The 16,158-nt window shown below is 45.8% G+C and overlaps 1 protein-coding gene across 5 annotated transcripts in view; it reads right to left on the minus strand.

The window, feature by feature from the left end:
- The window catches only part of NPAS2 (neuronal PAS domain protein 2), a 100,279-nt gene extending 84,826 nt beyond the window's left edge, over positions 1-15,453 (minus strand). For 2 of the 5 annotated variants that reach the window (XM_068680475.1, XM_068680484.1), the window contains exon 1: positions 14,482-15,452. In XM_068680475.1, the coding sequence (XP_068536576.1) occupies positions 14,482-14,822 (341 nt within the window). In that variant the 5' untranslated portion in view covers positions 14,823-15,452. Of the gene's footprint in view, positions 1-14,481 lie in introns of all 5 variants that reach the window. The other 3 variants (XM_068680466.1, XM_068680463.1, XM_068680493.1) reach the window with 3 other exon arrangements.
- Between the last annotated feature and the right edge of the window lie 705 nt (positions 15,454-16,158).

Genomic DNA, 16,158 nt, shown 5'->3' on the forward strand with positions numbered 1-16,158 from the left:
TTGGAATTGTTATAATTATTCCTGATATCAGCCAAAAGATTTAAAAAGGAGAGGTGTTATCTTCTCTAGAAAAGTTTGACCATCCAGCTTTGCAGGAGTATGGTCTTCGCAGCACGGATATCCAACTTACAAATCAGCCTAGAACTGCCGACATTTAATAAAACTGAACTTTTTACTCTACTACATGTAGATTAATGTCATCATTTCAGAATTATTTTAGGCCAGGACAAGTCAGCATTGCCGTCACAAAAGCGGTTCCCATCCTCTCCCTGTCCCCCAGTTTATGCCAGCAGTGGCTCAGGGAACTGATTGGGAACTGCCAGCAAATTAACCTAACTTAAAATGACCGGTAACAAGAAACAAAAAAAAAATTATTTGAGCGTAGTGTGATCATTAAATCATTAAGTAGTGAATCATAATGAATATGCAGGAAGTGAATAAATTAAAATTACACAGACAGACTTAATTATACTATTTCCTAATTTCTGAGTGCTCGACTTTGCATCCGTAGCATTTAATGCAGCTTCTGTGAGTATGTGATTTCGCTAGGTCTTTCACAAAGTGAAAATCTTCATTATTGGCATTGTTCTGGCATTTCCAAAATATCAGCAGACTTCCAGTCACTTCAGCTAACAAGCTCTGAAGTGGCATAGGGTCCTGCTGCATGTAGGAACAAGGGAAGCAGTGAGATACAGGAATGAGATGCTCTCCTGCGGGCTTTGTGGGCATTTGCTGGCAATGGGGGTAATGCTGGCTAAATTTGCTAAATTTGCCAGCATCAGGTTTTCCTCCCAGGTGCCTATGTGAGCAATCATCCCGCCTGTCCCTCTGATCTGATCCTGACTGGTCTTTGCACAGCTCAGACCCCCCAGTCCAGCCTTGCATTTCAGGACAAGCACATGCTCATCTCTGGTTTTGGCTTTCCAAATCCCAAGTACTTCCCAAGCAACTCTGCTTTCCAACCTCACTTCCAGTCTTTGCTCAGCTCAATGACCTCCTTGACTTTTCCTCCAGCCTCTTTCTCTCCACTCTGCTGCATCCAGATTGCCACCCTGACCTTCCTACTCCCAGGCTCAGCTCCATGCTCATCCCCTTTCCAACACTATCTTCTTCCAGTTAGCCACAAACCCTCTCTTCAACCCATCTCATACTGGGGGCTTTTTCTCCACCCCTTCTCTCACACTCCTCCCCACTGACACACTTTGCAACTCAAATTTCCTGGTCTCCTTTGCTCCTCATTCACTCTCTGTGCTCCTGCTGGTTATCATATTTTTATTGTCTTCATCTCTTCACTCACCAGCTCCCTGCAAGACAAAACCCAGCTCATTTCTCTTGTCCTCCAGGACATTCACGCGAAAAACATTCTTTGAACACTGTAAAGTGGCTTAAACCCACAGCAGCTCCAAAGAAAATCCTGCTTTCCTCCTTTAACCCCACCACTACCATTTGTATGGCTGCACCATCAACCAACATAGGAAAACAGAACAGCCAAAAATTAACCCATCCATACACAGAAAAAGTTAAATTTCAGCAAGGTCAGCTTCCTGGTCTGGTCCAATGCTCCAGGACAAGGGAAATAACAGAAATGAGTGTCCAGACATGGGAGTAAGGCAGGATCATCTTTTGCAGTAGCAGCAGAGCCTTACATGGATTAAAGCAATCTTGCAACCATGGCTTTAGTACTAATGGGTAACATTTGATAAAGAAATGGAAAATCGGTCTTAAATGGAAGAATCTGCTATGCTGGCATGCTGCCTGAGTTCATTCCAGAAACATTTCACAAATCCCCAGTTATTACTTTGTTCTCTAAGACAATTGTCTTGCAGGAGGTGTTGCATTCTGGCAGAGTAAGAGGAGTTTCGCATGAAACAGACTTCTCCAAAAGAAACCTAGAGACTAGCTGGGAAACAAGACTAGAGAGAAACATCCAACAAGTTATTAACTCCAGATTAAAATGCAGAAAAAAGGCTGGCCAGAGCTGAACTCCTTCCTACTCTGGATTCATTATAATCTTTGAAAAACACATGCTACCTCCACAGTATACACATTCCTGATTAAAGTGTGAATAGAAATAACAATTAAGACTATTAGTCAGGCCAGGTTTTGGAACTGATTATCGATTTTCGATTTAGGTGTCACCTGTATTACAGATTTCAAGGGATATTATCAGTGAGGAATATAGAAAAACTTTAATGAACCCTATGTGGAAAACATTGGTGCTGACACTACTACGCTCCCCCTTGAATATCTTTTTTCTGGGATAGCTTATCCTCTTTGTTAGTTCTGCCAGTAAAGGAACTGCATACAAATTGTAATAAATTCTGCTAGCAATCTCTGCTAGAGAAAGTTACCACTGTGCCTCTGCATGTATTATTTTCAGCAAAGATCTTTAACAGCAGACAATGCCCGCCTAGTCAAAAGTGATCCACCTGCAGAAGCATTTGTGAACTAGCTCTTCAGTGCCTTTTTCCTTCCCTCTCTGTGTTGCAAAATGTTAATGTAGATTCATAATTCTCAAAAGAACCTTCGAAAGAAGCAAAAAGGTTACATCAGTGCCTGAATCAGTTTAAATTTTGCAGGCAAAACTGTGAACCATAGCTTTTCATGAATACAGTAACTAGAAAGAGCCAAAAGCATTTGGTACGTGCTCAGTGCTGACAAATACTTAATAATTTTCACAAACCATCCATGGCTCATGCGGTCTAAGTAATCCTTATCTTAAATCCTCACCTTCTCCTGGGAAGCTTTACGCACAGATGACCCAAAGTATTCTGCAAAAGACCACTGTCCTCTTTTTGGGTTGCTGGATGGGTGAGTTTTAAAACTACTGAACAAACTCGTTTTAATTATAAACCTACTTCAGATTGTCCAAGCCATACACAGAGGAATTTGAAACAAATGGGAAACAAATGGATAGATGAGATTAAGTCCAGGCTAGGTTGTCTCTTTGGGGCCATATCCAGATACAGAGATGCCTCCCAAAGTGAGGCCATTTGGTAGCGTGCTGATTTTCAGACAGTACACCTCACTTCTGAGCTGCCGTGCCACTGTGATGATTGTTTCCTTTCCATCCAGCCCATCCTCGCTGCAGTATATGTCTGAGTCAGAACCGGGGACCTAGTCAGCCCTTAAATATGTGCTTAAGTCTTTCCATATTCAGGAGAAGACGGATGAAATTCTGAACAAATGGGTAATGAAAAGCATGTGCCTAAGTGTTTACCTGAATAAAGCTGCTCTGCTGAATCTGTGCAAAGATGTCAAGCATACATCAGGCACGCTCAGACTCTTCCCTGGCGTTCTTTCACACAGAGCCCCTGCCATGAAACCTGTTGTGTTCCCAAGGGGGAAAACTTCTTCCTGGAGAGCAGCCCTGAATGAGAGAAGCCATAAGACCAAAGATAACATCTGCCTCCCCCCCTATACCTCTTGCTTCCTCAGGCCACAGATTAAAGCAAAGGTCTAGAAACAAGGGGGGAAAAAAGGGACTTTTTCTAAAGGAGCCATGAGAGTTTACCCCATCTCCCATTTGTTTTCCCCGAGCAGCCCGTAACACAGTGAGTGCTGCTTGCTTGGAAGCTCATAGACTGAGAGATGGGAAGTCACCGAGTGCAGGAGTCAAGTTATTTATTGACATCTCCACCCTCCAAGCCTCTTCACAGATTCCCAGTGTGCAGGAGGGATTTCAGACTAACCGCTGCAAGCTGACCTTTTCTCCTGCATGTGCTGGCTCACCGAGGAGGCAGGCAGAATTGTCTCCAGTCTATGTGATTCAAGAAGCCATGGATACTTTTGTTAGTTGGCCATTATTCACTATACTTGGGAGACCAGGCTGTTTAAGCTGAGACTTCTTCGGGTGAAGAAAAAAATGTTGCACATTTTACATTATCTCTTGCAAATATGAAAGCTTGCTGCAGTCTTTGGATACAATATTTATGAATTGGTCTTGCAGCCAAATCCACTTCTGCATAAGGATACACAGCTGCCGGTACCAAAAAGTATGGTACTTCCCAAATATAACTTTGCCATTTTTAAAATCACTCTAGAATCTTGAAAATAATATTTCTTTCTTTGTAAGTTAAATCTCTAGGTCTGGTGTTTCAAAGAGAGCCTGAAATTAGCCAGATTTTGTGTTTGTTTGTTTGTGCACAAGAATAATTGATTAAATCAGCACAAGCGTAACTGATTATACACTCTAAGAACAGTACTGAGGAATTCAGCTGCAAAACGAGTGGCATTGTGAAGAGCTATACCCAATTTTTATGCTTGCATCTCATATCTGGAATCCCCTCTCAATTACACAGTAGCAATTTTGAAATGTCTCATTACCTCCCACCGCTGGATATCTAGATTTTGAATGAATCTAACCTGCATTTTTCAAAACTCGAAGGGATTTCTTTTAAGATGTCTCTTTAAACTTTTTCATGAAAAGGAAAAATTTGCATAGAAGAATATTTAAATACAACCTACAAAGAATGTCATCGCTCTTTCATTAACCAGCATGATGACCCTCTAGTAGTTTCACAGCGGGAAAAAATCTGCAGAGAACTGTGGCAAGTCTAATGCCAATTATGACTTTGAAAATATACATAATACAGACCAGGAAAAAAAAAAAAAAGTGTATTTCAAAGTTAAAAACTAAACTTATATCCTTGGATCCTCTGAAAAATATGAATGGATGTGGAAAAATCTATTGAATTTCCCATTTGGTAAGCAACAACAAATCTGTTGTTCAGATGTAGTGTAAATTGTTCTTTGGAAGAAAGCAGTATTGAACAAAACAAATAGAAATTGCATTAAAGAAATAATGTCTTTTTAATTGGCATTACACTCTGTATATACCCTGTAGTTTTTTATACGTTAGGTTTGCCAGAGTAACAGGAAACTGGACACCATGAAACAATGTTTGTAGCTGCTGCAAAAAGAGAAGATGTGTTTGCTAATTTAAGAAAGAATAAAGCAACGTTAGTGTTATGCCTTTACATTAAGAAATATGTCTGGAGGGATCCAGATGCTAAGAATCTGTAAGCCGGTGACATTATTTTGAAATTCTATGCTATCCATTAAGGCACACACTCACTATTTACTTCACAAATACGAACAAGGTTTTCTGGAAAATAATTTAATTTTAGTCAAACTTGCCAGAAAATAACAATACTTGGCACTTTCAATATGCTTTCCATCTTAAAAAGGAGAACAATTAATAGGTAGCAGGGGGAAAGCTTGAGGTTGGACAGGGAACCAGTGGGGACGGGGCATCCAAGGGAAGCCCAAGTGCAGCTGGAAGCAACATCCCTGCAGCGCACAAGGAAGTGCCTAATGTAGCCTAACCACCAAGATGGATCAACACCCAGGAAAGGCTTCACTGTGACTCCTCTTTCTGCCAGTGATGTATTTAGCATGTCAGAGTCTCCTGCTCAGTGCCCCCCTCAAATACCTGGCTCTGAATGACACCCATAGCTGATCAGAGCTTACGTTACACTGTAAAGCTGCCCTAGTTTGTAAATCAGGGGAGTGATGCACAATGACATTGTATATGTGGTCTAAGCTCTTATATTTGCACAGTAGAAGAATTATGAACAAAATCTATCTCTTTTTAGATTTCCAGTTTTGTTGCCATCAACAAAACCCTTTTTACACGGACTTTAAAATCATGAAGTATTTTCTTCTGACTGCAATACTGTGCCAAATATTTACTTTATCACTTCAAAACCCAATTTACGGCTAAAACCCTGCACAAATGCTTCAGAGAAACTTTTAAGATCCTGCCCAGAATACAAGGAAAGATTACGGAGATTAATTTTGTGAAAACAAACGTCTGCCTAAATCACCAGTCTGCTACTTCACCCTAAAAGGGTGCCTGATATAGGCAACTCTATGTAGAAGTAGCCTAAAGAAGCCAGTGAAATTCCTTGACACGTGTTTGATGTATACCAACTTTTTATGGTACCCTAGTCAGTGAAGGTGGAGATAACAGAAGAACACCTGAAAGAGAGAATGAGGTAATGAGAGGGGAGAAGAAAGGAAGAGGGGGAAAGGTGATAACCAAAAGGTCCTAAGGTCTGACTGAAGAAAAAAATAAAAATAAAAAGATCCTCATGAAGAAAGTTACAGATGAAAAGCTATAAAAGAAGGAGAAGGAACAGCTAAAATGCAAGGTGAGACACAAAATAATAAAAAAAAAAAAAGAAAAATAGAAAAAAAAAAGGATGGAGAAAGTTTAGTTCTTTCAAAAGCTCAAGCCAGTAGTTCTTTGTCAAGCCAAACTCCTCTTGATTTCAGTAGGAGTTTTGCCTTAATGAGGACAGCAGGATAGACACCAAATGCAGCTTTATTTCCTATACTTGAATAACAGCAAGGTATAGCAAGATATTCTGTTGTTGAGAAAGACTGCATTTTTGAAGGAATATGGATATTAGGGGCCAGGCAGTATAAATGTAATTGCCACAACCAGCTGAGATATATCAGTGTGCATCAGCTGACAATGAGGCCCTTTGTGCTGGAAAGAAAGAGAAAAGATGAAAAAACAGACTCATGCCACCTTGCAAATAATCAAATTAAAGGTCCAGAATTATTCCAGGAAAGTTTCCATCCACTTCAGTGATGGCTCAGAAAACAAATAAGATTCTTCAGTCTTTCTTATTAAAAAAATACTATCACTACAACAGTGAATATGAGTGACCTATTTATTCTGTATCTGTATTGCTCTTGCTGAAATTGTTGGAAATGCACTCATGTGGTTCACAGAAGTATTCTTTGATTAGGCTGTTTTCAGGCAGAAAGACAGAGAAAGTATCTTACACAGATATTGTATTAAAATATTGAAAACAAAGCATAAGATAACCAGATTGAAAATATTCTTCCGACCTTGGTAACAAAAATAAAGCCAATTTTAAAAGCTAGATGCTCATCTGGTGAACAGGATGAAGATTTTGTCTAAGTAGTGGCCTTAATGGTCCATGTAGAAATCACATAACTGTTTTCCCATTTATAAATCATAAATTAAAGGAGCTTTCACTGGAAGTATAATTGGACTGTGGGTATGTCAAATGCAAAGCCTCCAATTTAAAACCTTTTACTGTTTTAGATGTCAAAACCAGGAACAGACAAAATACCACAAGTAAAATCTGTAGAATTACCAATAAAAACAACAAAGCAGATATTTTGTGTGAGAACTATGAATAGCAGAAAAAATATCCTGACTTCACTTGATCACATTGCACACAGTAATAATACTTATTATCTGCAAGACTTTGCAAGAATACCAATCTTATCCATAGTACAGGAAATATTGTATCAATTCTCCCTGACATATTAATAAGAATCATCCCACCCCAACCAATAAGTCCAGGACGTGTTCAAAGCTGGATTCATTCAGCTGCTGACTGGACAGCCAGCCAGCAATTCTCAGGTATTGCACAGTCACATTCACCTGTTGATATAGAGATTACAGGTGGGAGCTTCCTTCTTAAAAGAGCCCTCTGTCTTAACAATTTGACACACCTAAGAGTGAATCAAGAGAAAAATGGTTGGTTTGGTTCATCAATGACAGAACGATAAAAAATAATCAAACTCAATTATTGTTTTCTGCAGGACTAAAATTATGCTAAAGAAATTCACTGCCATCTGTAAGCTTGTTAAAGTTGATTTTCTTGTTCTGGTTTTCTTCCTAACGATGGAACAGCATTGTCTATTTTTAAAGAAAATAAAAGCCGCTTGAATAATAACTTGTTTTTCCCAAGATAGAACAAATCATAGTGATGGGCTTTAAGAATGGGTACCGAATTAGAAATGAGAATGAAAAACAAGTATTTTCCTGCTCAAGGTTTTCGTTTTAATGTGTTTTTATTTTTAACTTGATTGAGTGCTGATTACAGAAAATTCAAGGCTATCAGGACATTAGACTGCTCAATTGACTGAAAAGTTTGATGACGTTTCTAAAAAGCAAGGCTTGTTGGGAAATGAAATCAGTAACACTGCTCCAAGATAACTCTTGGGGAGAGAGGTTAATATTGCTTAATAAATAATGTTAAATGAGGTCCAGCAGGAAATGCAGGATTCAGGAGTGCTCTTGGAGCTCCTCCTGGTTCCCTGGGCTTATGTTGCTTATGCAACACCACTCACACACTCGGTGTAAGGGCCTGCCATTTGATTGCATAAGATAGACCTAAAATACATATAGGCATTCATGCAGTTCAATTGTGTGCTGCATTTGAGTTTCTTACCAGCTAGCATGCAGAAATTTTTTAAAAATTATCATAAGGACTTGCACATTGCTGAGTTTCAGATTGTTGCTGCTGTTTTAACATCACTTGATCTCATCTAAAAGCTAGCAAGGAAATACACGTACATGTGAATGCATTATACTTTGACCATTGATTAAGCAATCAGTAATACACAGTTTTTTGCTTCAGAACAGCCATGGTGTTCATGATCTAGGGCATTCAAATCTGCTTTTCAGATGATTAATAAAATTGTCTGGTTTAGTAACTAGCAGCCAACAAGATGTTGGCTGTTGAACCAGTGTTTTAAGTACTGTGGATAGGTTAAGAATTTAATTTCCAAGATGTGCTCCCATTCTCTATTTGGAATTTCAAAACCTACTCATACAGACAGATAAAACTATAACTACAACATTGCCGGGTCAGGAAAAACAACCATCTTGCCCCAGATCCTCTCTCTGACTCCAGGCAGCAGCAAAGGCCTGGGAAGGTTTTGCAAAGGGGGCAGGCATGTGGCAATATTTCAGTCTCCCAGCAGAGACTTCTTCAGCCAGGCATTGTGGCTCAGTATTCAATGCCTCTTGATGGGATTGCTTCTGTGAATGTAATTGCTTTCTGAACCTACTCGAACCCAAGAAGATAAGACTGTCTATGCTTGGCATGTCTGCATGGCTAAATAATAGGACACCAGGGAGCGAGCTTGAGCCCTGTACCCTGCTTTTTCCATCGCTGCGTAAGCTTTAGCTCATCCCCTGGCTCTGCTTTGGAGCACTTCAACTAGTTTCTTCAAACCAGCTCTTTCCACGGCAAATATGCTATAACGGGGCCAGCCCTGAGCAGGAAGATGCACGCCACCACAAGTCTTTTGGACTGGGGATCCTACAGGGGCCAGGCTCCGACAGACTTCATTTAGCAGAGCACACGCAGCCATGGGGACCTTCTTACCCAGCCATGGGTGCCAAGGAGCGCCTACAAGAACAAGGCAAACCAACAGCGATATTTCCTCAGGAGACTCACCAAGCTTCCAAGAATTTGCAGCTCAAAACTTCCTAAGCCAGAGGCAGTGGTTTTGTGTTTAATAGCCCGTGATGGATTTCTCTTCCATGAACTCATCCAGTCACCTCATTAGCTGATGTAACCTCTGAGCATCCACATCCTGTGGCGAGGAGCTCGGCAGCCTGGCCACACTGCACGGAGAGCCACCTCCTTTTGTTTCAGTCCCAACAACTGCCTACTTCACCTTATGTCCCCTCTGAGAGCAGTCATCCCCAGCTTGCCTTCTCCGTGCAGTGCATAATTTTATAGATTTCTGTTGCCTTTCCTGCTTCTCATTGCTTTATCAGCCTTGTCACTTGTGCAGAAGCCTTCCTGTTCCTCTGATCACCTTTGCTGCCCCTCCCTGAATCTCCTCCCTCCATACACTTTTGAAACGGGTGGATCAACAACACATGGTATTGAAGATATGAGTACATCATAGTTTATACATTGAAATAATGATTTTCCTTCTTTTATTATTTCAATTCTTTTCTTAGAAACTCCAAATGTTCTGTTTGACCCCCCCTTTTTTCCCTAAACCCACATCTGAATATTGTATTGATATTTTCTGAGTTGTTTATGGAAGATTTAATCTAACTTTTTGCATCTTCAGTGACTTGTAGCAATGAATTTCTATGACTTTGCCTCTAGTAACACACACTTTATTAACTTCAAGCGTGACACTTTATGTATGAATGCAATGCATATTACATTCACCTGACAGGAAGATGCTCAAAGAGAAAGGCTGGTTGAAATGTCCAGGTAGATGATGCTTTGTCATGCTGGCACTCCTTAAACGTTTTGAAATAACAAAGAGGGTTCATACCTGAACTTCCAAATTTCCATTCTGATCTCAAACCCACATAAACATCCTTAGATTTTTTTTTCCATATCATCATTTCACTTGTCTAGCAATTTTGGTTTTGAGGCACAGATCCCTAAGAATGGAGGGGTAATGGAGACGAAACACACTTTCTATCATTATCAGGATAGCAAAAGACCACCTGTTTTACCAACTTGTGCCCAAGCAGGAGAAGATGAGTGAACCTCCCTGTACCCACCACATACATGGTCATTTCTGGAGTATCCTGAAGCTCCTGGCATAGAGTTGGGCATGCACCTGCTGTACATGCACAGAGGAAAGCAGTGGCATTGCCTCAAAGAGCTTGCAGATGAAGAACAGGACAAGGAACAACAGGCAGGTACCGAGAGAGCAGAGAGCAAAGTGTGTGGCAATGCTATTTCCTAGTGACAAAGGTCCAAGCTCACTGGTGACCTAACTGTTGTGAGAGCTTTATTCTTCTGAAGCCACAAGTGAATTGTCAGGCTGATGCTTTTCAGCCTAGTTTCAGGGGTGCCTAAGGATGCAAGAAACACTGGTCTCTGCCATGGTCCCTGGATAAAGGAACAGAAGTGTCTTTACCAAAGCGTTATTAAACACAACGTTTGGGTTGGACTGAGGTGTGCATCATGGTTTGCCTTCAGAGGAAGAGACACAAGAAGTGAAGCATAAAAAACAGCACTTAATCCTGCCCCCCAAAAATGCATATGGAATTTATGTGTACGAGTCCAATAAAGGTGTCCCCCCAAACCCCTCAGCCTCATCTGCCTGAGTCACCACAAGATAAATGCAAGGAGCAGAGAGTGAAAACCATGCTTGCACTTTCTCAGATGCTTCTAACACAAACTTACGGGGTCACATCACATCAGTGTCCTTCCTGCACCACGACTCTTGCATCTCTGAATTCAGATGGTGATATATTAGGATATATACCCTGTGTGGCACATAGCAGATCTTACCCCTGCCTCCACCCATCCCCAAACAAACAAACAAATACACAAACAGAAAAAAAAACACACACTCTGTAATGTCAAGAGCAATGCTATATAAACGTCTATATGTTCTGCTTAAATAGTATTGTATGGCATTTCCTTTTCAAACTTTGGTATCAGTCTCATAACAAAAGAGCCAGTCTCAGCTGATGCTGATTTCTGTTAAACTTCCAGCCTGAATTAAGTTAGCTAAGATACAAATATTTGCACGGCCTCAGCCTAGTTTTTCAAAAACAAGTCTTAATAAGACCAAGGATCAACAGAAAGCTAAGCCAAGTTCAGGAAGATGACTGGTTTTTATACAAATAACAATCTCTATGAAATTTGCAACTCAAGTGCATCTGCCCTAAGAGCCTGAAAGCAGAACTATAAACAAATGAAGGTTACTTAAATTCTATACCATCCAGCTTAGGAAGGAAAGAAATGAAGTACTCATAAAATAAACAGTTGAAATAAACATTTTCAATCGTTTTATGTTTGCCAATTATCAATTGTATAGTGATGAAATTTGTTTGCTCAAAACTTAAGGCTGAACATAGGCAACTATTTAAATTATTATGTTTGCTATGCAAAACGTCCTATCCTTAAAAAATGCTAGAGCTACAAACAATCAGTTGCTGATCTTAATTTTCCTATATTAGGCGAGTGAGTTATGATGCAACACCGGCTACATGATTATTTACTTTTTTGTTTTCACAGGACTTCATTATTTTGATTTATTCTTAATATAGTGAGCTATAAATTCCCCCCTCCAGTTAAAAAAGTGGAAAACCCATATAAGCTTCCGGCAGGAGTCACCAGTTGACTCCTTGAGGTCCACAGCACAAAAGTCTTGTGTTACTTAAGTGGGGCATAGGAAGTCACCACCTCTCTGTGGCAAAGCTAGTGCCAGAAAAAGGCTGGCAGGCAGCAGGATGGGTCTCTGGGGTGCTGTCTGATGGCAGGGTAGAGAATGAGGAGGTGAACAGCCCCGTGGGCTCAGCATGACTCCTGGGCTCCACAACTGAGCTTGCCCTTCTCCAGGTCCAAGGTGCACAACTGGAGCATCAGCATTGCCCCTCATGGCAAGGAGATGAAGACAGTTATTATGGGGGAGTGGAGAGAGGGGTGAAGAAGGGGAGGAAGGGGCTGAGGACTGTGGAGGGCAGTGTGAGGGGGGAGATGAGAAGGATGAAGAAGCAGTAGTGCCACAATTCAATTGCTGAAAGCTTGGAAACTGCTGTTTTTGCAGGCTCAGATCTTCTGCCCCTACCCTCTGCAAGGCTCCCACCACATTTTTCTGCCAACCATTCTTTCTCTTGGTCTGGGTTTTCCACCTCTGTTTACAGTTCAAGCCCTTCCCCTGCACATTGTTCCCAAGCTTTCTCAAGTAATGACCCCTTCAAGTCCTCTCACTTAACCCAGCATCCCTGCTCTTCACTTTTACCATCTCTCCATCACCAGTGCTGCCGCTTCTCCCTTCCAGTCCCACCATTTCTTGTCCCAACGCATGCGAATTAAGCCATTTCCTCTTCCTTCTCCACACTGTCCCCATGCCAGCAGGCACACCCAGCCACCAAGGACACAGCCAAAACAGTCTTCACTGCCTACAGCGCTCACCGCAGCAGCAATGTGTCGAAAGAAGATCTGTGGTGGAAAGTCCGCTCATCCCAGGAGGATGAGCAGTAGCTCAGCGTGTAGCAATGGGGGGCATTCAGCATCCTCTGTACGAGTGCGACGGTCAAACCCTCGACACCCAACCACCACGAGCGTGCAACCTGAGCATCGGGATGAAATGATAACTGAGGCAAATTCTGGAAGGCTTTCGTAGGCTCAACGTAACGCACACCCCCGCCACAAGGTTGATCCCAAGCCAAGTATCTTTTTCCTGCTCCAAAGCACAAAGCCACAAGAATTCAGCAGTCTCAATGAAAGTGTTTCCAACGGAGCCAAAAAATGCAGATTCACAGAAAAACAAAGATTGAGGTCTCCCTGTGTAGGATGAAATATACCTAAACCATCTTTGTCAGATACGTGGCCAAAGAATACATTTTCCTCTCACCACATTCTCGGGAACAGCTGAACCATTTTATCTGAAACTTCCCAAAGAGATTCTGTCTTCAGCAAATACTCAACCCGGAAAATGTCAGCCTAGTTTTAAGCTTAGCAAATGCATAAGCACCTGAAAGCGGAGCATTGTATTCGAAAGCACTAGGTAATTTTAACTGTAGATAACATTTCTGCCGAGGATAAAATAGCAACGCCTTCAAGTGCTGGGCTAGAAAATGGGACAACAGTTGCAATTCTCTCAAGTGCAGTCTATGGGTTCGATCCTGTGAGTCTTTAGTTGTGAGGGAAAGCAATTTTAGGCAAGCCTACCGCCTCCACAATCTGGGGCAGGGCACAGAAGCGTGGCTGGCTTGGGGAATCACCCTGGAGTCAGACACCTGGATCGGGATAAACCTTAATTTCCTTTCACGTGTTCAGTGGAGATACATCCCCTGGAGATTCCCTGTTCCCAGGCCATCCCTGTGGGGTGACTCCATGTCAACATTCACCTAGAGAAGTGTGTGCAGGATCGGGCCCTTTGCCAGCCACCGGCTTTCAGCAATCAGCCACGGCTCAGCACACGAGCCGGCTACGCCTGGGAAGCGTGAACAGTAATTATTCGGTACCACCAAACAAACTAAAACCAGGGGACACAGAGGAACAGTTTGCTCAGCGTGGGAGAGGGCGATCATTTTCCGCTTCGAGAAAAGGCAGGGTGAAAGATGCCCACTTGTTGAGCGGGCATGGAAAGCTGGGGTGAGCCGTGGCCGTCCCGGGGAGCCCTGCAGCCCTCCCGGAGATTTAGCAAGGCGAGAGGATGAAAGTTCCTCTGCTGGCTGCAGCGCTCATAACCGCTAATTATTTCTGAGTCACTCGAGTGAAAGTAAACTGCCATCCTGCAGGCAGCCGAGGAGTACGGAGGAAAGTTTATTATGGGCGAGCGTGCCTGCTCATTGACAGCCGAGCAAGGTGACCGTGGGGAGGCACAGCTCCTCGCCGGGGACGTCCTGAGCTGCCTCTGGGCAGCGCATCCGAGCCTCTCCCCTCCTGGGAACACGGGGAGCAAGCGGGAGCCGGGCTCGGGGCTGCGGCAGCAGCAGCAGGGCTCTTCCAGCGGGTGGCACGACCTCTGCCCCCCACGGGGACCTTCCCCATCCCCAGACCCCACACCACGGCGAGGGACATTCGCGTGTCCCCAAAGGGGACATCCCCGTCGGGGAGGGGGGGGACCGGGACAGCCTGCCCGGCATTACAGCCCCGTGGAAACTTTGGGAGCGGGGAGGGGACACGCGTGGGGACGGGGACCTCTGGCTGTGGGATGTGGGGTCGCGGGTGGGCGGAGGGAGGGCCGGGGCCGCGGCGTTACCTGGGCTGCCGCTGCTGCGGGAGCGCGGCGGGGATGCCCCAGCCGCCGCCGCCGGTGCCGCCGCCGCTGCTGCTGCCGGTGCTGCCGCTGCTGCTGTCCGCGGTGGCCACCTGGGCTCGGGAGCCGCCGCCGGTGCCGGTACCGGTGCCGGTGCCGGTGGGCTGGCTGCCGCCGCTTCTCCGGTGCCTGCCGGTGCCGCTGCGGCAGCGGCCGCCGCTGCTCCAGCCGCGCAGGAGGCCGGCCTCGGGAGCCGGCAAACTCTTCGCCGCCGCCGCCGGGGAGCCGCTGCCGCTGCCGGTGCCGCTGCCGGTGCCGGTGCCGGTGCCGGTGCCGCGTCTCATGGTGCGCGGGGCCGCCGCATGCCGCGCTGCTGCCGCCGCCCCGGGCGCCGCGGGACCCGGGCGCTCCGGGGCCAGGGGCTCCGCCGGCAGCGGGAGGCCGCCGGGAGCCCGGGCTGCCGCGGGGGGGCGAGGAGGCCGGGGGCCGGGGGGGCTGCCGGCTCGGGCTGCCGCTGGGGCATCAAGTTGGCCGCGCGGCGGCGGGGGCTGCGGGGCCGGGAGTTGGCCGCGAAGTTGGAGGCCGGCGGCCGAGGCGGGGGCATCCTCCCCGGCGGCCCCGCATCGCCGCCCCCGCCGCCGCCGCCGCCCCGGAGCCGCTCAGCCGCCGGAGCTGGGGGGGCGAGCCCCGAGCCCCGCGCCCATGGGCGGCCCCGGCCCCGGCCCCGGCTCCTCGCCCGCTCCGCTTTCCCTCCGCCGCTCGCCGAGGAGCGGAGCCGGGGGGGTACCGGGGACCCCCCGCCGCCGGGTCCCCCCTCCCCGCCGCGCCGCCGAGCGCCCGGGCTTCGGGGAGGGCCGGGCTGGGAGGTGGGGAGCGAGAGGGCTGCGGAGGAGCTCTCCCTCCCCGGCTCCGTTTGCACAAGTGCAGGGAATGTTCCACTGACCTACATATTTTTCCAAACATACGTGACCTTTTTTTTTTTTTTTTTTTTTTCCTCTCTCTCTCTCTCCTCTCTCTCTCTCTCTCGTTCTGTGGGAGGAGACAGGCGAGGATCCAAGAAAAGGAGAAGCTGGAAAGAGAACGAAAGGGGAAGCAGGGGAAAAAAAATAAAAAAAAAAATCCAATAAAAAAAAAAAATCAAATAAAACCTCGACCGAAAAACCCAGCCCCGAAATCGGGGCTGCTTGCACAACGACCCCAGCCGGCAGCGGGGGCTTTGCACGGGGCCACCCCGGGAGCCACCGGGGTCCCCCCGGGCCGGGCAGCGCCCAGGAGGAGCCCGGCACGGCCCGGCCCGGCCCGGCCTCGCCCGACAGCCGGCGGGGACAGTGAGGGGACAGCGGGACCCCCGGCGACCCCCGGGCTGGCTCCCGGCCTCGCCGGGCACCGGCGGTACCTCCGGGCTCGGTTATGCAACGCCACACCGGCAACTAGAGCAGAGCCTCGACACACAGCTCGCTCGCTCTCTCTCTCTTTTTCCCTTTTTGCAAAGTAGGTCATTCCTTTTATTCCCCACTTTACGTTATTTTATTTTATTTTTCTCCCCTAATTCTCCGCCCGAAGAGTAGCCACTGGGAGAGGAGGCAGCGCGCTGCAGCCCTTTGCTGCTTTCGCCTCGCTGCTGCTGGCTTTGGAGAGCGGTCTGGGGGCTCCCTGCTCCCGGGGGGAGGCAAGAAACGG

This window comes from Anas acuta, chromosome 1, assembly GCF_963932015.1.
Source record: "Anas acuta chromosome 1, bAnaAcu1.1, whole genome shotgun sequence".
Lineage (NCBI taxonomy): Eukaryota > Metazoa > Chordata > Aves > Anseriformes > Anatidae > Anas > Anas acuta.